This window comes from Mustela nivalis, assembly GCF_964662115.1.
Source record: "Mustela nivalis genome assembly, chromosome: 17".
Classification (NCBI taxonomy): domain Eukaryota; kingdom Metazoa; phylum Chordata; class Mammalia; order Carnivora; family Mustelidae; genus Mustela; species Mustela nivalis.
In genome coordinates this window covers 40269086-40291632 of record NC_139036.1, presented here as the reverse complement: position 1 = coordinate 40291632, position 22547 = coordinate 40269086, and the positions used below count along the sequence as shown (strand labels likewise).

At 54.9% G+C, this 22547-nt stretch overlaps 1 protein-coding gene across 3 annotated transcripts; it reads left to right on the top strand.

Annotated features, from left to right (window-relative positions):
• The first annotated feature begins 32 nt into the window (after window positions 1-32).
• Window positions 33-19226, top strand: CACNB1 (calcium voltage-gated channel auxiliary subunit beta 1). 3 transcript variants are annotated; one of them, XM_082704936.1, is made up of 14 exons: window positions 33-369; window positions 2837-2923; window positions 6004-6123; window positions 7396-7518; window positions 8076-8212; window positions 8430-8506; window positions 8933-9087; window positions 10184-10264; window positions 10704-10762; window positions 10952-11061; window positions 11189-11340; window positions 14416-14511; window positions 14952-15137; window positions 17367-19226. In XM_082704936.1, exons 1-14 carry the CDS (start codon window positions 286-288, stop codon window positions 17829-17831), a joined length of 1932 nt encoding a protein of 643 aa, XP_082561062.1. In that variant the 5' UTR covers window positions 33-285; the 3' UTR covers window positions 17832-19226. The 3 variants fall into 3 exon arrangements, with proteins under 3 accessions (XP_082561062.1, XP_082561060.1, XP_082561061.1); XM_082704934.1 differs by lacking the exon at window positions 8933-9087 and adding an exon at window positions 9903-9922 and having other exon boundaries at window positions 36-369; XM_082704935.1 differs by lacking the exons at window positions 8933-9087; window positions 10184-10264 and adding an exon at window positions 9903-9922 and having other exon boundaries at window positions 37-369.
• Window positions 19227-22547: the final 3321 nt, after the last annotated feature.

Genomic DNA, 22547 nt, shown 5'->3' with positions numbered 1-22547 from the left:
GGGCGGGGCCGGGGCGGGCAGAGGGAGGGCGGGCGGAGGGAGGGAGGGGCAGGTGGGAGCAGAGGGGGCGGGGGGAGATGCTGAGGCTTCAGGGGCGGAGGAGGCGGCGGCAGAGGAGAGAGCGGGAGGAGGGACGCGAGGCAGGAAGAGGGCAGCCGAAGGCCGGGCCAGGTGGCTGGAGCGGGCACCGGCTGCGCTGCGCGGCTCTCGGTTCCGACGGCCTCTTTCATGCGCTGAGGGCGCCCGGCTGGGCCGGACCGGCGGCCGGAGGGGAGGCTCCTCTCCATGGTCCAGAAGACCAGCATGTCCCGGAGCCCTTACCCACCCTCCCAGGAGATCCCCATGGAGGTGTTCGACCCCAGCCCGCAGGTGAGGTGTGGTGGCCGGGCCCGAGGGCAAGGGGCCGCTCCCGCGGACCTTGTGGGGTCGGCTCAAGGGACGCGGGGAAGAAGGAGTTCTGTGCCCGGCGCGTAGGGGCGAGGGGCGCCTGCGCGCCCCCAGTCCCTGCCGGTTAATGATTGATGGGCGCTTGGCCTGGAGTTGGGCTGCGGTTTGGCGGAGCCGGGAGGGGACGGTCGGGCCGCCTGTCACCCTCGCCTCCGCTCCCTCGCGTCAGTGTCCCTGCTGCTCTGGTACTGGCTCCAGGGCTGGAGAGTGGGGGTGCTGGCGGGGTATCCAGGGGTTGAGGGAGGCTAGAGAGAGAGCTCAAGCAAGGGGGCGACGCAGAGCACGTTCGGGGGGCGCCAGGCGGGGGTGGGTGGGGCGGGGGTGGCACTGGGAGATGGCCGAGGCGGTGGTCAGGGCGGTGCCAGCAGGCCTTCGGAGCCGCAGACACGGGCCTTTCGAGGGTGGGGAAGGGGCCGGCCCCGGGCTAAGCCCCCATCCTGGCACCTCAGCTACATCCTCCTGTTGGACCGCCTTCCCTCCCCCAACACCCACGTTATCTTTCCTTCTCCACCCCCCCCCCCCAGCCTTAGAAAACGCCTCCAAAGTTTGGAAAGTTGGATGGATGCCAACTCACTGTCCTGGAGGGGAGAAAGCCCTGTTACCTGGGGGTTGGGGAGGTGTCTGCGGCCCACCCCCAGTCACACTCTGTGGGTGCCTCGGGTTATCCCCAGGAAGGGGTGTTGTTGGGTGTGGTGCGGGCCCACGGAGTGACCAGCCGGGTCTGGGGTGACTGGTCAGAGTCTAGGGTGGTCGCGCCAAGGGATTTCTCTAGGACAAGGCCATTCTCCAATCTGGCAACATCCCAAGGGTAGGATACCGTTAACTCTTTTCTTGCTGTGACCAGCCTGGAGCAACTGAAACCACCATGAAAATGTGGTTGATGATCATGTGTTGAGGGGGTCAGGTTAGACCTAAAAATACCTCTCTTCTCCACCCTAGGCCCCTTGGAGCCTGGGAGGCAGCTGACCGGGGCCTTCCTTTCAGCTGTCCCTTGTCTCTCTGGGTGCCACTCCCTTTTTCCATCCTGGGGTGGTGGTGATGGTGTGAAAGAGAGTCTGGGGCTCACTGGAGGATTCTCTTAAGTTTGTAAGGATCCTCAGTCCTAGAGGTTGGGTGTGTGGTTTGAGAGAAGGGGCTGGGAGGGAGGAATTTTGAAGGGTTCCCAGGTACCTTTCTCTCCCATGCTCCTTCTTGTACTCAGGCCCAAGGAACCAGAGCCCTCAGTCTGATTATGTCTTATCTAGCTTCTTGTGCAAAGAAACTCTAGGATAGGGGCTGGAAGCAAGGGTCTAGAGGGCCTGAACCCCCCATCATCTCTCCCCAACACACTCTGGACTGGCCTGGGGCCAAGTGTGTATGCGAGTTAGGGAAGGCAAGGACGAGCCCCCTTGACAGGAGGCCTGGAAATACCTGAATGTGTGGCTGCTCAAGAGGTCAGGCAGTGTCTGCTACACCCAAGCCCAAGCCCAAGCCCAGCCAGTGAGGCTGAGCTAGCCTACCCCCCGGGCCTTGTGGGGGCTGTGTCCTAGTCTTGTCTTGGGGCAGGGCCAAGGAGCATTCAGATTGATGCAGCCTGGTGGGAACTGGCTATGGGCAGTGGCTGCCAGGGGTTAGAGAGTGGAAGCTTGAGTCCTCTCCCCCTTGGGGAGAGGTGTGACCACCGTGATGATGAAGAGGGGCCTGAGAAACAGTCCAGCTGGTGTTGGTGGGGAGGGGGCCTGTGTTGTCAAACCTGCCCCCATGACTCTGGGCTGGGTTGGGGTTAGATGTTTCCTTTCCAAATACAGTTCCATGCCCCATCTCTTGGGCCCCCCTTCCCCAGAAATCTGGTTTTGGGTCTCCAAGAACTGAGAGCTGCCACTCCCCTCCCCACTCTGCGGAAAAATGAAGGCAAGATTCGGGTTCAGGATAAGCCAAGCTGGGCCCAGGTTGGCGATTCCTTGTCACTCTGGGGGCCACAGGCACAATCAGCCCCCCTCTGCTCCAGGGGAGGGGAAAAGGGCGGGGGACTTTCCCCAGCTCTCTCTGCCCCCCTCACACTGCAGGCAGCCTCTCCCTTCCCTGGAGGACTCTAGCAGCCTGCCCAGCATCTTAATTAGCTTTGCTGCCTAATGAGTCTCCAGCTTCTCAGCGCCTCCCTGTTCCCAGTCTCTCTGGCTTGGTTTGGGGGTTTCTGGGTGTGCTTCCTAAGGTTCTCTCCTACTGTCCCCCCACCCCAAGGCTGTGGTCTGGGCCCTCCCTCCCCCTGGGCTGTACCATCTCTGGAAGAAGATGGGGGAGGTGGGGCTGCTCAGATCAGGGCAGCTTGGCTGTAGCTCAGGGACTGATGGGATGAGGGTTGGGAACGGCCCTTTCTGATTCCACTCTTGTCCATTCCTGGCTTCCCCAGGGCAAATACAGCAAGAGGAAAGGGCGGTTCAAAAGGTCGGATGGGAGCACGTCCTCGGATACCACGTCCAACAGTTTTGTCCGCCAGGTAATGGGGAGGCGGGGCTGAGAGGAAGGAGGTGGGCTGCTTGGTGGAGACCAGCACTGGTGAGCTGGGGCTGAGGCTTTTCTCCAGGCACCCTCCCCCTGTCATCATTTGTCACCTGGCCGGAACCACCCCATCACCTTTCCCCCGGTGACCTCTCCTACACACACTGTCAGCCTGCACCCACTCCCTCAGCCCCCGCCCTGCCCCTCCCCCAGCTCCAGGCACCAGCCCCTGCTGCCTGCCTGCGTCATCTCATTCAGGGACAGCCTGGCCTGCCTCCTTCTAGCTTGCTTCGGGCTGTCACCCACTCCCCCTGCCGGCTGTCTGCTTCCATGTCCTCCCCCAGAACCTGTGACAGCGTGGGGTAGAGGCAGAGCCTAAGAGATGAGGAGCCAGGTCCTTTGGGTCCCTGGAGCCCTGGTGAGGTATGGCAAGGAGGAAGCGCCCTCCTGCCCGTCCAGCTGACTGTTCTTGACTATGCAAAGAGAAAGTGTGTTGGAGGGGGTCAGGGCAGGAGGGGGTTGGTTTTAGAGAGGACTCTAGCCCAGCACCCCTGGCTGCAGGAGGCTGGATAGCTTTCTGGGGTCTTTTCTCAGTCAGGAAGATGTCATTCTCCTCTCCCCTTCTCGACCCCAGGCCATCTCAGGCTCAGGGAGAGGCAGCCAGAGAACCATGTGGTTGCTATGACTACAGAGCATCTCAACAAAACCTGGTACCCAAAAAAGGCGAGAGAGCCTTGGGATCAGACGAGCAAAGGGAGTACACCAAAAGGGGAAATGGGCAGGGCATAGGAGGGCAGAGGACAGTAGGGAGGTCAGTCCCCCACCTCCTCGGGCTGGATAGAGAGGGTGGTGCCAGGCACACCCACCGACTGATTCCAGGTTGTGGAATGAGGCCCTTTATGACTCTTCTGTCTCCACAACACTTGGCACATGTGAGCCCGGGCCTGACTTGAGAGGGTCAGACAAGGAGCCCTTCATCCCAGCATCTTCTAAGCACACAGACAGGAAGTTCTTTCTTCAGTCTTTTCCTCATCCCTCCTGTTGCAGGACTGGGCCAGGGCCAGAGCCAGGAGGAATGACGCTATGCTCGGTGTAACTCCTCTTGACAGAAAAGAGCCCTTGGTTCCTTCATTCAGTGTTTGCCCCTGCCCCCCACAAGGACATCAGACCCCCAGCCTTCATTCCTTCCTCCTCTCAGCTCCCTAGCTCTGACCCCTAGTAGGTGGCAGGGAGTTGGGGGGGGGGGCAGGCCTTGCCACATCTCTGAGCTAAATATACCCTAGCAGTTTGCACATGTAGCAACTCTGCTTGTAACCTGAGCCCCCTGGGGGAACGGGCAGTTTGGGCCACCCCCTAGGCCGGCAGGGCCAGGCACTGAGGGCGCCGGGATGGAGGCGCCCAGCCGGACCCTCGTAGTGGTGAGCTAGGGATGGGGTGGGAATTGGGGTGGGTGGGAGCAGGCCCGGAGGGATAGCTGATGGGGGGAACCCTCACTCTAGCCTGTCTCCTTGCCTCCTCGCTGTTACCCTGCTCCTGCCATTTCTGATATGTCTACTGGGTGCGCGTGAGTGTCTGCACGTGTGCGTGCGCGTGCGTGTGTGTGTATGCGCGTATGCACGCACACATCTCTGTAAGGATCAGTAAATGCCTGTCTGCCATGCTGTCTCTGGGTCTGTTTCTCCGGCTCTCTGGGCACCTGTCTCCCTGATTCTTAGTGCTCTCATCAGGATGGGTGGAGAGTGGAGATGAGCTGGTTTTCACCCTCCTTCACTTTTGTCTTTTCCGGCTCTTATTATTGACCCCACCCCCACCCCCATCCCAATCTTGCACCTTCACAAGTCTCCCATTTTTGTGATTTGGCTGGGAAAGGAGTGGGCAGCGTCCCTAGCTAATGACAGGACCCTCTGGGGAAGTTGGGACTTTGTTTTCTCCCTTTCCCAGGTCCCCTAGACATTCCTGGCCAAGTGACCCTTTCATGGTTTCAGGAAGGACCCCCGACATGGGTTAGTCCAGCTCTTTCTCCGCATCCCCTCCTGCCCCTGTCCCCGCACCACCCCATTTGTGTAGATTTATACCTCCTGACTCCTGCCCTCATGTGCCCCACACAGTCAGGGACATTCACACCTAGGGTGCCCCCTGCCTCTCCGGCCGTGCTTAGGTGCACCTGTCTGCATTCAGTTGTGCATATCCAGCACATACTGGAGAACACCCTCCTAAATGCACTTGAAGTTGCACACCCAAGCACGCCCGTGAATAAGCATGTTCATTGACACTTTGGGTCTCACCCATGCGCCTGCATCCCTGAGGGAATTCCTTGTGCTCTGGGATGGTCCACATGGTCAAGGCCAGCTTCCTGGCATAGCTAGACTTGTGGACCTGCTGAGACCCTGGCAGCCAGCAGCCCTAGTATCAGAGCAAGGCCTGCCCAATGTTCTGCTCTTCACTTGCCTCTTTTGCCTGCACTACCCTACGAATCTTGGGTTCTCTTTTTAGATCTTGTAAGAGCCTGAGGATTGGGGTTCCTCTGATTCTGGCTAGGGAGGTAGGATTTTATCTCCTCTCACCTTTGAGCAGAAGATAGCAAAATTTTTGGTGGCCCCATCCTGCAGAGCACACTGCCCGCTGCCAATGGTGCAGAGAGCTCAGGCCTGTGCTAGTGACTACTGTCCCTGGAAGGACTCAGTGGGCTTCTCCTGAGTCTGTCTCAGCCCATGTGGTCTTGGGGACAGGGGAGGGAAGGAGGAACAGGGAGTGGAGACTCGTCCCCTGGCACTCCTTCCCTGCACTATGCCCCTATCAGGTTCCCACCCCTCCCTGGGCCCCAAGCAGCTGTCCTGGGACCTGCTTTAACCCCCTGCTTGCTGCTGTCGCCTTTCCTGGGGCCACAGTTTTCCCAGGGGCCTGCCAATCTCAGTCCCTTGTTCCTCTCATGTAAATACCACCTTTTCCTAGCCCTTGTGGCATCACGCTGGGGTGGCTGGGGCTTGAGGGATCCATGAGGGGTGGCCCCTCTGTGCCTTCTGAGGCCCAGGAGCCGGCAGGCAGTGTGGGCCCTGAGTCAGCCTGATCTGTTTTTAGGGCTCGGCAGAGTCCTACACCAGCCGACCCTCGGACTCTGACGTGTCTCTGGAGGAGGACCGGGAAGCCCTAAGGAAGGAGGCAGAGCGCCAGGCATTAGCCCAGCTCGAGAAAGCCAAGGTGAGAAATACAGAGTCAAGGGGCTGTGCTGGCGCTATTTCCCCCACCCCAGGCCTTAGAGATGGGCTGAACAGACCCAGGGTCAAGTGTTGGCCCTGACACTTCTCAGCTGGTATACCCCAAGGCCTTGATGGGCCCCTCTCTTACCCCTGTAAAATGTGGGCTATACTACTTGCCTTCATGTGTAGTATAATAGGTGCTTAATAATGTTGCCAGACGTAATAGGAACTTGAGACTCTCCACTTCTTTCTGGAGTCCAGTGTGTCCTGGATTGATCCTCATTAGCTGCGTGATCTCAAGCGAGCTAATTAAACTTTCTGAACTTTGGTCTCCTCATTCATTAAAATGAAGATAATAATAGTAGTTAACATTTATTTATTTATAAAGATTTTATTTATTTGACAGAGAGAGACACAGTGAGAGAGGGAACACAAGCAGGGGGAATTGGGTGAGGGAGAAGCAGGCTTCCTGCGTGCAGGGCTCGATCCCAGGACCCTGGGATCATGACCCGAGCTGAAGGCAGATGCTTAAATGACTGAGCCACCCAGGTGACCCTCACTTTTTAAAAAAAATTTTTAAGATTTAATTTAATTTTTGTTTTTTTATAATAATCTCTTCACCCAATATGGAGCTCAAACTCACAACCCCGTAATCAAGAGTCATGTGTTCCACTGACTGAACCCACCAGGAGCTCCTAGCAGTTAATTTCCTAAGGTTTTTGTGGTGAATAAATGAGGTAATGCTTGTAAAACATGTAACACAGGCCCTGGCACAATAAATGTAGCTGCAGTTATTATTATTATTATTACTAATATTCTTTCCAGATGTCATTCCAGACTACTACGTCCAATCCCCAGTGGCTCCCTCCATTCTGAGAAGGCCAAATTCTATTTTTTTTTTTTAAGCTGTGAAATTTAACATATAGACAGGAAAACTACTTAAACCAGGGGTGTCTGGGTGGCTCAGTGGGTTAAGCCTCTGCCTTCAGCTCAGGTCATGATCCCAGGGTCCTGGGGTCGAGCCCCACATCGGGCTCTCTGCTTGGCACGGAGCCTGCTTCCCCCTCCCTCCTCTCTGCCTGCCTCTCTGCCTACTTGTGATCTTTGTCTGTCAAATAAATAAATAAAATCTCAAAAACACAAACAAAACAAAAACCTACTTAAACCATTCAGTATACTTTCTAACAATCAACACAGAAAATCTTCACATCATCCCCATCCCAGTACATTGTGGCTTAACCCTCCTGTTGTCATTCTCCCTGTACACCTCTAGACCAAGCCGGTGGCGTTTGCTGTGCGGACAAATGTCGGCTATAACCCATCTCCTGGGGATGAGGTGCCAGTGCAGGGAGTGGCCATCACCTTCGAGCCCAAGGACTTCCTGCACATCAAAGAGGTGGAGAGAGCACTCGGTGTCTGGAAGGGTGGGGCGGGAGGGGGGTGCGGGTAGCAGGTACCAGGAGAGGGGCAGCCGGAGCTCTAGCGGAAAAAGACTTCTGAGCCTAGCAGAATTTGGCTGAATCTGCTGTGTGACCTTAGAGAAATCTCTTCCCCTCTCTGAGCCTCTAACTTTCATTGGTAAAATGGGGTGGCGATGCCGAGGTCACACGGCTGGCTATTGAGAGGGTTTGGGATGAGATCTGTAAGGGGAGTGGCAGAGTGCAGGCACTTGTGGGTGTCAGCATTTGCTCCTTTTCCTGCCTTTCCAGGGCACGGTGAACCCATGGTGGGATGAGGACCTGCTGGGGGTAGGGTGATCTGTGGACTGAGTGGATACAGGTCCTGGGGTTGTTCTGAGACCTGGGGGCTGGCTCTTTGTGGCGTGAGGGGGGGTGCCACCCCCTGGAGAGGCTTGGCAGGTCCCGGGGTGGTTTCCCCCTAGGGTGGCTGCTGGCTTGCCCCTCCAAGCTCCCTCTTGTTCTCTCCCACCCCACCTGCTGTGGCTGTCCACAGAAATATAATAACGACTGGTGGATCGGACGACTGGTGAAGGAGGGCTGTGAGGTTGGCTTCATCCCCAGCCCTGTCAAGCTGGACAGCCTGCGCCTCCTGCAGGAACAGAAGCTGCGCCAGAACCGCCTCAGCTCCAGGTGTCTAGCTGGGGACCACAAGGGGGCCCTCCAACTGGGACTCGGGGATGAGGGTTGACCACTTGCCCTGAGGGCCCAGCCGCCTGTGGGTGTCACCCGTGGGGCTGGAGAATCTCCAAGGGGAGTGGGGGGCAGGCAGCCTGTGAGAGAACAAGCTTCCCCCGCCCTCACGCCCACCCCTCCGCTCACAGCTCCGTTTGCCTCTCTGCCTACACAGCAAATCAGGTGACAACTCCAGTTCCAGCCTAGGAGACGTGGTGACTGGCACCCGCCGCCCCACGCCCCCTGCCAGTGGTAAGAGCTGCTGCCACCTTGGAGAACTGCGGGGGTGGGGCCAGGGAGCTCCTGGGTGGGGTGGTCTCCGCACTGCCTGTCCCCTCCTTTCCATGCAGTAGGGGGCGCCCCAGTCCTGAATCCTCCAAACACACCCAGCAGTACCCCCCCCCCCCCCCCCCCCCGCCCCCTGTGAAGAGTAGGACATCCCTCATGCTGGGCCTGTTGGAGCCCATTCTCTCATGTCTCTCCTTCCCCTTTCTTTGGGAGCTCCATCTCTCTGCCTGACTCCCCTGCCCCATCCCCATTCATTTCTTCTAGCTCTTTTCCATTCACCTCTTCTTCTTTCTTTTTTCCCCATCCCATCCCTGCCTTCTGTACTTGTGTCTCCATGTCCATCCACTCCTCCCCACCTCACCTCCCTCCTCTCTCCTGACTGCGGTCCAGGTAATGAGATGACTAACTTAGCCTTTGAACTAGACCCCCTAGAGCTAGAGGACGAGGAGGCAGAGCTCGGGGAGCAGAGCGGCTCTGCCAAGACTAGTGTTAGCAGTGTCACCACCCCGCCACCCCATGGCAAACGCATCCCCTTCTTCAAGAAGGTAATTCTTGCTGGGTTCTGGCAAGAGGGCAGGGGGTCAGGGCCCAGCTCTTTGGCAGTGGGAGGGGCTAGAACAGATTCAGATGCAGCTCTGGCCTGATTCTTTGGGGAGCATGGCCTCCTACCAAGGAGCAGGGAAGGCTGGCATGGCACCAGGAATAGGCACGTCCAGCTTAACGCACCAGTCCACCCTGGCCCACCCCCAGGAAGGGATGTTTCCTGCAGTTGAAGCACCCCTTCCCTTGGAAGGCTGTACCCTCTTGCCCCAGCACCACGAGAAGCAGGGGCTGGTGGTAATGAAATTGGGATGTTCTGTATCTGCCCTCCACCCCCGCGTGTGATGGGGAGAGTGGAAGTGACCCCTCTTTATCTTTTTTGGACTCCGTGGGGCTAGGGTGGGCACATGGGGGTCTACTGGCTGTACAGTGGGACAGTTTAAGGAACGCTTACAATGGGCAGGTTGGACTGCGCTAGAGGCAGGAGATGGGGACCAAATTATGGGCTGTCACCCTTTCCAGAACTTTTCCCAAGACCCAGAAAGGGGAAGGGCATGTCGGAATATTCCCAAGTCCACTGGACTGACTGTCAGTCCTTCTCCCAGCCCTGATCTTGGGCCATCTTTGGCTCCCCCTTGGCACGGGGTCCCGTCCGCTCTCTCTGGCTCTGTCTGTCACTAACACGCATGCCTTGTTATCTCTCCTCGTCTGCCCGCTCTCCCTCCCTCTCTTGTCCTGGCTCCTTCCTTGCCCTCTGCCCCTGCCTGGGTGCCCTCCCCTCTCTCCCCCGCTCCCCACTCTTGGCAATCTCTGGACCCAGCCAAACAGAAGCAGAAGTCGGTGAGTATCACAGCTTTCTGTGTACCCCTCCCCACCCCCTGGGATGAGCTAGTGGGACCTTCTAACACCCATTCTCGTGCCCTCCCCACCCACCCCCCCCATTTCCCTCACCCTGGTTCTCCTTGGCCATCCCTCCTGATCCCCCACATCTGGGCTCTGGGAGCAGGGGGAGGAGAGGATGCATGGGGGAGCCTGGAGGCTGCGGAAGAGGGGCTAATGCCATCTCCACTGTGGGGTTCCCCCTCCCTGCTTCCACCTCAGACAGAGCATGTGCCCCCCTATGACGTGGTACCTTCCATGAGACCCATCGTCCTGGTGGGACCGTCGCTCAAGGGCTACGAGGTAGGAGCCCATAGAGGGGAGTGGATCCAGAGGGGCTCAGACCTCTAGAAAGATGCTACAGAAAGGTTCAAACTCCAGGGAGATCTCCTGGAAGGGCCCAGATTCCCAGGGTATCTCTCCAGAGGGCTACAGACCTTCAGAGAAGCCCCCAAAGGGGTCTGACCCACAGGGAGACCCAGAAGGGTCCAGTCTTCTGCCTCCCCCAAGACACCCCCGGAAGGGTCTTCCCAGAGAATCCACCTAGAAGAACCCTTGGAATCAGAGACCCCATTGGAAGTTCCTCAGACCCAGAAGGAACCCCCCACCTCCCCCAGGGGCCCATTTATCTCAGGAATTAAATAAGAAAATGGAATGTGAGGGTGTACGTACTTAGTAGTCTACCCTTCCTGAGTGGCTTTAAACACCTGACTTCCTCCCCCACCCCAACCCCCAACCTCAGGTTACAGACATGATGCAGAAAGCTTTATTTGACTTCTTGAAGCATCGATTTGATGGCAGGTAAGACCTTGGGAGCTGGCTCCCCACTCCCACTGTGGTCCTCTGCTACTGGGGATGGGCAGGGTGGGCTTGAATGATGATCCTGGACTTCCTTGGACTGAAGGCTAGGAGGAAGGCCTGGAGCCTGGGGGCGTGGGCAGAGCACTCGAGCCCACCCTGACCCCTTACTCCCCTTGCTCCGTCCCTCAGGATCTCCATCACTCGTGTGACAGCGGACATTTCGCTGGCTAAGCGCTCGGTCCTCAACAACCCCAGCAAACACATCATCATTGAGCGCTCCAACACACGCTCTAGCCTGGGTGAGCCCACCCTGCGATGTGGGAGGGGAGGGTGGAGGGGGTGCGTCTCCAGAAGGGCTGGATTGTCCGTTGCCTCTTGGGGAGGCCCCCCTACATTCCCCCTTCCCCGTGACTCTGCGCCCCGCAGCTGAGGTTCAGAGCGAGATCGAGCGAATCTTCGAGCTGGCCCGGACCCTTCAGTTGGTCGCTTTGGATGCTGACACCATCAACCACCCAGCCCAGCTCTCCAAGACCTCACTGGCCCCCATCATTGTTTACATTAAGATCACCTCTCCAAAGGTGGGTATGAGAGCCTGACCCTAGTAGGGACAAGAGTGCTCTGGAGTTGGGTGACCTGTCTTTCAGTCCCAGCAACTGCTTATTAACTGTGTGACCCAATCTCCCTGAGCCTTATTTTCCTCCTCTGTAAAACTCCATCAAATGGACATTGTGAAAATCGAACCTAATGTGAATGCTTAACACTTAGCAAAGGGTCTGGTATAATGTGCCCCATTATGTATTAGCGGGTATAAGTATCATTGTAGGGTCATGCAGGCCAGCCCCCTGTCTCCACTCTGGTTGACCTCCCGGCCTTGGTCCAGAAAACTGTGCCTTTTTTTTGGTCACAGTGTCACCCAACTACTTGGCAGTTGGGAGGTCTTTTCTGTCATTTGATTTTGTCCCTTTTTGCTGCATTGTCCTCACTTGGACCTTGATAGAGATGAATCGGTAGGAAGGCTGATTTACTTCTTTTTTGTGTTGCAGCTCTGTGAGTTTCCCCTCCTAGGCGTTAGTGGGGATTTGAGAAACATGGAGGGCAAGTTCAGGTGAAGGATTTGAAGTGAGAAAACAGCTTAGGTTCAAGCCTTTGCCCTGGTTGACTTATTCATTCATTCATTCATTCATTCATTCACTTTTGTTGTTTGTTTGGTTGTTGTTTTGTTACAGAGCTTGGGATCTCTGGAGGATTTATGTAGCCTCAGCCTCAATTTCTTCCCCTGTAAAATGGGAATTAAAGTCCCTCCCTTGTTATTGTTGAGGGGATTTGAGGTAATGATAGAGAGAGCCCCGAGTTCTGTCTGATTCATGACTGACAACCAAGGGTGATAACTGTTCCGATTTTAGGGGCGCCTGGGTGGCTCAGTCATTTACTGAGGTCATGATCCCAGGATCCTGGGATCGAGCCCCTTTGGGCTCCCTGCTCTGTGGGAAGCCTGCTTCTCCCTCTCTCACTCCCCCTGCTTGTGTTCTCTCTCTTGGTGTGTCATTCTCTGTCAAATAAATAAATACAATATTTAAAAAAAAAACTGTTCCCATTTCGGAACACACCCTATGAGCGCAATACCCAAATACCCTGACCTTTCTGAGTCCTAAGTTTCTAAGGAGTAGAAAGGGGAAGATAGGATTGAAGTCCTCCCTAGGGTGGTTGAAAAGATCTAATGAGTTAATGGATACAAAAACACTTTGTGAGCTGGGAAGTGACTGATCCTTCCATTTCTCCCAGGGGCACTGACCGAGGTGAAGGATAGATAGGGACTCTGGAACCAGGGCACCCGGAGTTAATCAACCATCATTGCTACTCCTCGCTCTGTGCTCTTTTGGCAAAGTCACCTAACCTCTCTGTGCCTATTTCCTCGCCTGCAAAATAGGAATCCTCATGTGGTGGTTGTGAGGATGACATAGGTGCAAAAAAAAAAAGCATGCAAAACACCCGGACCTACTAAACACTGTATCTATTCTTTTTCTTTTCTTTTCTTTTTTACTTTTTAAAAAATATTTTATTTATTTTTTTATTTGACAGACAGAGATCACAAGTAGGCAGAGAGGCAGGCAGAGAGAGAGGAGGAAGCAGGCTCCCTGCTGAGCAGAGAGCCGGATGCAGGACTCAATCTCAGGACCCCGGGATCATGACCTGAGCCAAAGGCAGGTGCTGGACTGAGCCACCCAGGCACCCCCCCCCCTTTAAAATATTTTTGTTTTGAAATAATTCCAAATCTAGAGAAGGGTTGCCAGAATAGTACCAGGAACTGCCATTCTTTGAATGCCCTTCACTCAGATTCAGTAATTTTTTTAACAGCTTTATTGAGATCATTCACATACCATTCAATTCAGCCATTTAAAGTATATTACTTAGTTTTCTTCAGATTCACTAATTGTGAACATTTTGCCACGTTTACTTTATGTATGTGTTATGTATATGTGTATTTATATATATTTTTTCCTTCTGAATCATTTGAGAGTAGGTTGAAGATACCATACCATGTCTTTATTCCTAAGTATTTCAATGTGTGTTTCTTAAGAACCAAGGACATTAATCTACATCACCACAGTACAATTGCCAAATTCCAGAAATATTTTAGTCCTTCATTTTTCAATTGCCCCAATAATGTTCTTTATGGCAATTTCTCCCTCAATCCAGGATCACGTGTTACATTTAGTTGCCTTATCTCTTTAACATTCTTTTTTTTTTTTTTAGATTTTATTTATGTATTTGAATGAGAAAGAACTCAAGTGAGAGAGAGAGAGCACAAGCAGTGGGAGGCAGAGGGGCAGAAGGAAAGGGAGAAGCAGACTCCCCGCTGAGCAGAGAGCCCTACTTGGGGCTCAATCCCAGGCCCCCGAGATCATGACCTGAGCCAAAGGCAGGTGCTTAACGCACTGAACCACCCAGGCACCCCTCTCTTTCACATTCTTAAACCGGAACAGTTCCCCAGCCTTTCTTGGATTTTTACGACACTGCCGTTTTTGAAGAGTACAGACCACAGACTCCGTAGACTGTTCCTCAGTGTGGGTTTGCTTGATGTATGCTTGTGATGAGGCTTAGGTTTTGCATTTTGGCGTGACGTGTCTTTCAAGATGCTTGAGGTGTCCGTTGTGCTGTTGGTGACATTAAGTTTGATCATTTAGTGAAGGTCATGGCTTTCTGTTTAGTTATTATTACCATTATCATTACTGCTGTGGAGGTGAGAATAATAATAGTGGCTCCCTCATGAGATATTATCAGGACTAAACCAGCTGATCATGTGGAAAGCGCAGAACGGCGCCTGTTCGCAGCAAGTGTCCCATCAAAGATAGCTGCTGCTGTTCCCATGCGGGTGCCTGCCTGGACAGTGAAGGCTGTAAAGGTGACAGGGATCAGGAAGCTGAATCGCTGCCTTTCAGAGAGCCACTTCCCAGGAGAGGCTGGCATGAGACCCGGGAGAGAGCCTGAGCATTGTGTTAGGATGGACACAGGCCTGGCGAGGTCATTTCGGAAGAGGTGGTCAGGGCTGAGAGTCATCTAGCGTCCCTCCCTCCCTCCCCAACCCTGACCTGCTTCTCTGACTTGGTGCACTGCGAGATCCCTCTAGCTCCTCTTCTCTCCCCTCAAACCAGGTACTTCAGAGGCTCATCAAGTCCCGAGGGAAGTCTCAATCCAAACACCTCAATGTCCAAATAGCGGCCTCAGAGAAGCTGGCACAGTGCCCCCCCGTGAGTGCCCAGACCCCGGGGAAGGGGGGATATTTGGGTTCTCCTGTTTCCTCTGGCCTGCATGAGAGACAGAGTCACCAGGAGCACCAGGGTGGGGTCTATGGGAGTGAACTGGTCTTCCGGGAAAGGAGCGCCGGACAGGCAGTCAGAGATGGCTTTTGAGCCCCAGAAGCCCAGTTCTGTGTGGGGCATCAAGTCGGCCTCCAGACTTGGTTGCCTTATATCTAGGACGAGAGGGTTGGACTGTCTGGGTGCCAGGACCCTTTGTAGTTCTGCCAGTGTCTATATCTGAGAGTCGTCCTCTTCCTGGACATCCAGAGGTTTCTTTTTAATTTTGTCCTTCAACCCTTTGACTCCACCCACTGCACCCAGGCCACACCCTCACCCCCTCGGTCACGCCCGGCTCATCCCAGCCCCGCCCCCTAACCCCGACTCCACAGGAAATGTTTGACATCATCCTGGACGAGAACCAATTGGAGGATGCCTGCGAGCACTTGGCCGAATATTTGGAAGCCTATTGGAAGGCCACACACCCGCCCAGCAGCACTCCGCCCAATCCGCTGCTGAACCGTACCATGGCTACTGCAGCTCTGGCCGCCAGCCCTGCCCCTGTCTCCAACCTCCAGGTACAGGTGCTCACCTCACTCAGGAGAAATCTCAGCTTCTGGGGCGGGCTGGAGGCCTCGCAGCTGGCCAGGTCCGTGCCCCAGCAGCAGGAGCATGCCATGTAGGTGTCCCACCCATCTCCCCTCCTGTCCAAGGCTCGGGATTGGAGCTCAGGAAACATGGGGAAGAAGGGAAGAGGTTTATTTTGTAAAAAATGTGGTGAGTGGCAGCTTCTGGTGTCTGTGGTTTTTGATGGGATGGGGGGGGGGTGCCTCCCTGGGCCTGGCCTGTCCCACAGGACTACAGCTGCTGCCCTAAGGGCTTTTGGATATGAGGCCTGATTGGGGTATTATTATAAGACAGGTGATTAGGAGAAAAACATATGGAAGATTGATATTTTCCTTCACTGGACTTCACAGCCATTTTGTCTTTATTTTTTAAATTTATGTTTTGTTTTGTTTTGTTTTTTAAGTAAACTCTACACCCAAAGTGTGCCTTAAACTCACAACCCTGAGATCAAGAGTTGCATGCTCTACCAAGTGAGCCAGCCAAGCACCCCCCCCCCCCATTTTAGACCCAACAGAGCAAGGCCCGTCAGCCCCAGGCCGTTCCCACAGAGCAGAACCATTTAACCCAGAGAAACTGTCCTTTCTCTCAGAGCCCTAATCCCAGGAGTTTCCTGAGAGGGGACCCAGAATGAAGCATCTTATGTGAGTTGATGCCCTACCTTCCATCCTTCTCCCAGTGAAAGAGATTCCAGGAAAGGCCCTCCTATGGGGGCCCTGCCCTAGGCTGGATCTCCTCCCCTGGGAGCTGCTTCCCATCTCTGAGCTCACACCATTAAGTATTTGATTCTAGATTAGAGCCAGGAGAAAGCCATGAAATCATTCTAAGACCATTGCTTTTCAGATTTGTTTTCAGTAACAGAGCTCATTTGTTCATTGAAACTTTTTTTTTTTTAATTTTTTTTTATTTGTTTGACAGAGAGGGAGATCACAAGTGGGCCAAGAGGCGGGGGCGGGGCGTGGGTGGAGCAGACTACCTGCTGAGCAGAGAGCCCAATGCGGGGCTCAATCTCACAACCCTGAGATCATGACCTGAACTGAAGGCAGAGGCTTAACCCACTGAGCCACCCAGGCGCCCCTGTGTACAAGCTTTTATGTGAACATACATTTCCAGTTCTCCTGGATTGATACCTAAGAGGGAAGTTGCTGGCTCATACAGTAGCTCCCTGTTTAACTTCATTGAGACTTCTAAGGAAGCTCAGTATATAGTGTCCTTGCTCTGCTCGGAGGGAGCTGGTGGCTTGGCTTCCATTTCACCTCTACAGGGACCCCTGAAGCACTTCTGTACCCTTCCCGCCACCTTGGGTCACCAGAGAACAGCTTAGAAACTTTTGGTCTAATCCTCATCATACCACCACAGAGAAACTGGGCCTTAGAGAGGAGAGTCATTTGCTCAGGGTCACACAGCTTGAAGTGACCGGGGATGACACTAGAACCCAGGCCTTCTTGCACCCCACCCAGCTGCTTCTGTGGTGGCCGTGACCATCAGATCACCTTTATGTGGCATTTGGAGCTGAGTGTGTTGGGCCACCTCATTGTCTCTGGGGGCAGGGGAAGAGGAGGGGATTGTGTGTGGAGGGGTTTGGGGGTGGAGACCCGCCAGCTTTCCCCAGGCTACTGCTTTGGTTTTTTTGCTGGGGTCAGGGCAGGAATCCTATCAATTTTGGAGACTTTGTCCTCTGGCTAGGGAATGGAGAGGGGAGGTGTGGGGCTGTGGAAGCCTGTGATTAGGGTCTGGTTTGAGCTGAAGGAGCTGGGGTTAGTGAGCTCAAGCTGCAGTCCGCTTAGTATATTTGGAAAACTGGAGCAGTGACTAACTGAATCAACCACTAACCAGTGGCAATGCTAATGAGCTGTTAATGATGATTTAGCCCGAGACAGCATTAATGACGTGCATTGAGGAAGCAATGACTAATTATTCATGGGCTTTCTACCATGGTTACCGGAAGAGTTCATGGCTCCTCATGTCTTACAAAGGTTGGGTGGACATCCAGAGGTTTCTTTTTAGAGGAGCAAAGGCCCTGAGGTCTGTCCTCTGGCTGGGCTGTAGAGCCCTTTGCCCAGCTGCCCACCCCCTTTAGCCAGGCTGGATGTCTTGGTGCCATCACTAACCTGCCTTGCTTTGTTGTGTCTCTCTCACCCCTGCCTGATCTGCATGGTGTGTGCTGTCCGTCTGCTAACCAGGGACCCTACCTTCCTTCCGGGGACCAGTCGCTGGAGCGGGCCACGGGGGAGCACGCCAGCGTGCACGAGTACCCCGGGGAGCTGGGCCAGCCCCCAGGCCTTTACCCCAGCAGCCACCCACCAGGCCGGGCAGGCACCCTGCGGGCACTGTCTCGCCAAGACACGTTTGATGCCGACACTCCTGGCAACCGAAACTCTGCCTACACGGAGCTGGGAGACTCATGTGTGGACATGGAAACGGACCCCTCAGAGGGCCCAGGGCTTGGAGACCCTGCAGGGGGCAGCACCCCACCGGCCCGGCAGGGATCCTGGGAGGATGAGGAAGAAGACTATGAAGAGGAGCTGACCGACAACCGAAACCGCGGCCGGAATAAGGCCCGCTACTGCGCCGAGGGTGGGGGTCCCGTTTTGGGGCGCAACAAGAATGAGCTGGAAGGCTGGGGGCGAGGTGTCTACATCCGCTGAGAAACAGAGGCCACGCGGTGGGGGGTGGGGAAGGGCTCTGAGCCCTGGGGAGGTACGGGACCGAGGGGCTCGCCACCGGGGGTGTATCTTTCCTCCAGGGGGCGCTGCCTCCCTCTCAGATGCCTTCACCGGATGTTTGGGGTTTCTTTTGCGGTAGCATCCTAGCTCCCAGGATTCCCTTAAAGCCTGGTTGTAGGTTTTCACCTCCCTGATGTGGATGCATGGGGGGATGCCCACCTTTCTGCAGTGTCCCCTTTCCCCCGCTTCAGGGGGCTCTCTCCCCTCACTCCCAGAGAAAAGGTGCACTTCCTTAACTCTTTCTACTTGGGGCTCTATATGGGGGTCCTAAATGGGGTAGCCCTTTCTTTCCCCAACCTGGAGTATTTGGGAAGGGTGAGGGGGCTTTTCCTGGAGAGGGAGAGTGTAGACTCCTTCTCATGAGGGCTGTCTTCCCCAAACCCCAGATCCAGGGTCCCTCCCCGTGCCCACCTCTCTCCCAGCTTCCTGGCACCGTTGTCTGGTGGGTGAAAGGTAGAGAATGGAAGACCCATGGGGAGCTTGTCTTGGGGAGTTGTCTGGGTAGAGAGCGCAGGCATCAAATGTCCTGACCTCTGCTGGAGCCCGACCCGGACCCCTGAAGAGCGGGCAGCCAGAGACCCTGCTACCCACCCCTCCACATCCATGCCTCGGCCTTCGCCCACCCCAGGAATGAGCTTTGCCTACAACCTCCCTTGCCTACTGCCATCAGAAGAGGAGGCCCCTCTGTGTCTGAGCTCCCGACCCCGTTTCATCTGGGTATGGCACCCGTGGAACACTAGTCCGCCTCATTTTGAAACCAAAAAACTGCTCCTTCACTATCACCCGGAGGCCCCAGGGGAGAGGCCCTGCAGGTTGGTGCCCAAGAGGTGATCACCACCCCAGGGGTCATCTTGGGACCTCGGATCTCCCCTGGGGGGCTTGGCTGCTGCTGCTGTTCTATTTGCCTCTTGTGATCCTGTCCTATACCCACGTCCACTCCCCCCAGGAGAGGCCTTGGTATCCTCCCGGCCTCCCAAGTGTTCCTCAGCCTAGCATCCCTCCAGCCCAGCAGCCCTGCCCCTCCCCAGCACCCAGCTGGGCCAGAGAGAGCCGATTGTGCCAACGAGGACTGGGCCCTGCCCAGCTGCCCGCCTCAGGGATGGGCCCCTCACGCCTGTCTCGCCACCTCCTGTGCCAATGTTGTCCCACCCCCCCACTGGGGGTGGGGTGCAGCTTCCACTCACTGGTTAGAAGACACCACTGCCCAACCTTCCTCCCTCCCTGTCTGGTGTCCTGTGCCCCCATCTGTCTGTCTGTCCATCTGTACTCCCCTAGAAGTATTTGGCCACATATAAAACCGCCGTCATGTCCTTTGCAGCCGCCTCCAGAGCCTGGTTCTTCGTTCCTGCCATGCAGCAAGCCTGGCCCCTGTGGGAGCTGCATGCAGGGGAGTGTGAAGGGGCGGGTGCGGGAGGAAGCTGGGCCCCGAGCTGGTTATTCAACAGGATAGAGTGCTTTGTTTTGCAGCTCTCTCAAGCATCAGGGTCAAGGCTGATGGGAGCTATGTGGCCACTTTCAGCCACAGCTTCCCATCAGCCCCAAGTCTTACCCGTTCCCTCATAAGTAGAGCCTGAGAAAATGGGAGACTGAGGTGAAGTGGGGTGTCGCAGGCATTACTCAGTGGGTGAGATCCCGTTTTTCTGCCCCTGTGGGCTCAGCTGCCGACCAGCACCTCCTGAGAGAGAGTGGCTGAGTTCCTGAGTTCCATCTGGTGCCCTTCTCCACTGATGTCCTAGCTGACCAGCTTTGGGGGATGAAAGAGGTCTACTTTGGGGGGGGGGCAGGGAATGGGGGCCACCCCAGCCCCAGCCCGATAACATCAAGAGTGAGAAAGTCAGCAGGTGTCTGTGTCAGTTCTGTCATCACCAGCTGGCAGGATGTGGACCCCGGACTGCTGTCACTGCTGGCCTGTGTATCCTGCCTCACGTGGCACTCAAACCATTTCTCCACTCTCCTTGTTTCTGGGGTGGTGGACCTGGAGGACTAGAGCTCCTGGGTCCCTCACCTGAATGTTTTTGCCCTAAGTGCATGTGGGGATGGGGAGTGTAGAGGGCAGCAGCCATCCAGACCTTCCAGGTGAGAGGTTAGCAGGCCCAAGGAAAGGAACTGGGCAGGTCCACAGGTCAGGTGGCTGGCCCAAGATCCCAGGGAGTTGATGGCAAAGACTGCTGGGATTGGAGTCCAGTCTCTGCCTCCCAGCCTAGTGTTCTTACCCCACTGCCTTTCAAAGCAGTCAATCCTTTATTCCCGTGTTTACTCACTGAACATTAATTGAGTACCTACTGTATACCAGGGAGCCACAGACCATTCTGGACAGCACTGTGAGCTCTCTGCTGGGAGAAGCACTGGGTTCTGCAGGAACCTGGTAGAAGGGAAATTCCCTTAGTCTGGGGAGGTCAGGAGAGGCTTCTCAGAGGAGGTGAGGCTTCAGTGACGTCTAGAAGCCTGGTTAAGAGTTAACCTGGTGGTAGTGGAGGGAGTAAGTGTTCAAGGCAGAGGAAGCAGGTGACATGCATGGCATGTTCCTGGTACTTCACCAGCAAAGTGTGCTCTCAAGGCGGTGGTCAGAGAAGGGTCAGCAGGAGTAGATCACAGGGGGCCTTGAGTCATCATGGGAGTCTGGGCTTTGTCCTGAAGCCGCTGGGCAGACATTGAAGGCTTGTAAGCAGCAATGGCAAAGTTGTCTTGGTTGTGGTTTGGAGCATAGATTGGAGGGGCTAGCCTGGACACAGCTGTGGTCCTCCGGGTAAGAAACAAGATGAGGCTGCACTAGGCCAAGGCAGTGGGATGGATAAGGAGGCAGTGGCAGCCAGAGACAGCAAGCAGTTAGAATCCAGCGCTCTTGGAGAGCAATTGGTGGTGGCCAGTGAGAGAGATGGTGGTGTCTGGGGGCAACTGTGGGTGATGGTCTTCTCAGACATAGAGGAAACAGGTGGAAAAACCATGTTTTTGTTTTTGTTTTTAAGATTTTATTTATTTATTTGACAGATGGAGATCACAAGTAGGCAGAGAAACAGGCAGAGAGAGACAAGGAAGCAGGCTCCCCGCTAAGCAGAGAACCTGATGCGGGGTTCGATGTGGGGCTCATTCCAAGACCCTGGGATCATGACTTGAGCCAAAGGCAGAGGCTTTAACCCACTGGACCACCCAGGCACCCGGAAAAACCAGGTTAGGGGCAGAAACAATGTCAAGCTTTGGACAAGGTAGGCTATGGTGCCTGTGGAAGGACACCCAAGAGGAGAAGAACAAAAGGCAGCTGGGTGCTTAGTCTGGAGAATCAGGGAATGGCAGAAAGCTCCATCTGGGGGTGGACCCCGACCTTTTGAATCAATGGCAGGAATTATTAACTTCAGTTTACAGATAAAGTTCAGTGAGGCTAAGCAACATCCACAGTTACATGGCTATGGAGCAAGGACTTGAACTCAGATCTTTGGAGTTCAAGTTCTGCGGTGTCTGTAAGCCCCAAGTCTTGTGCCAATTCCCCTGCTCTGGCTTTTGCAAGGGGAGGAGGGTTGGGGAGGAAGAAGCAGGTGTCTGAGTATGTTTGTCTCCTTTTCATGTGCCTTCTGCCTGAAATTGTGTTTTCCCGGAACTGGCAGGCGGGGGCATTTCTAGGTGACTTAGAGATGTTGAGAGATGAAGAAAGAGAGATTCTTGTCTTTTGGTAACCACAAGCCCTCAACTGATGTTCATTCAGCACGGTGGTGGTTGTCAGCATGTGAAGATTTCAACAACCATAAAGTCAGCTCTCTCTAGAGAGACTGGGGGACTGGGGTTCCTACTACCTCAGGGAGTTGGGAACTGAGGCGCTGGGGACCCCTCCTGTCGGGGACCACTGAACCAGTAGCTGCTGCTGCTTCTTTCTCTTCTTCTTTTAAGATTTTATTTGTTTATTTGAGAGAGAGAGAAAAGGAGGCACAAATGGATAGGGCAGAGGGAGAACTCCCCACTGAGCAGGGAGCCCAATGCGGGGCTTGATCCCACAACCCTGAGATCATGAGCTGAGCTGAAGGCAGCTGCTTAACCAGCTGAGCCACCCAGGTGCCCCTGACCTGTAGCTTCTGTCCAGCTTCTGAATTGAGGCCAGAGAGGCCTCAGTCCAGTGTGTGGCTGAAGGTTTTCCCATCTTCCAACAAATCACAGAAGCTGATCTGGGACCTCCACGGCCCGGGAGCAATGGGTGTTCCAGGTGGAACCTTAGAGAAAAATCTTGTCTTAGCACCAATAATCACATCCTCAAGAAAATGTGCCTTCCTACATATTGTCTCTCAGAGTTTTGTTCTGGTTTTATTTTTTGATGTTTATTTTTGGTGTTTATTTATCTCTCGCACTAAACGGTAAAGCCTCCAAAAGACCCAGACTGGGTCTGTTTTGGCTGCTTGGCCCATTTCCTAACTCCTGACTCATATTTGTCAAATAAATGAATGAATGCCCCCTAAGACCCAAGCTCTAGGCCTGGCAGCAGAGGCAGCTCTCGTCTGTGATGGACTGTGCTCCAGCTAGCAGAATGTCACTTTCAATTCTGCAATTGGTGGTGGTAGTTGGGAGGGAGGGGCAGGATGCACTAAGGGGTTCCTCCCCCCCCCCCCAGGAAACAGATGGTTAAAGTGCTTAAAGGGTTGCTGCTTCCCCCAGCAC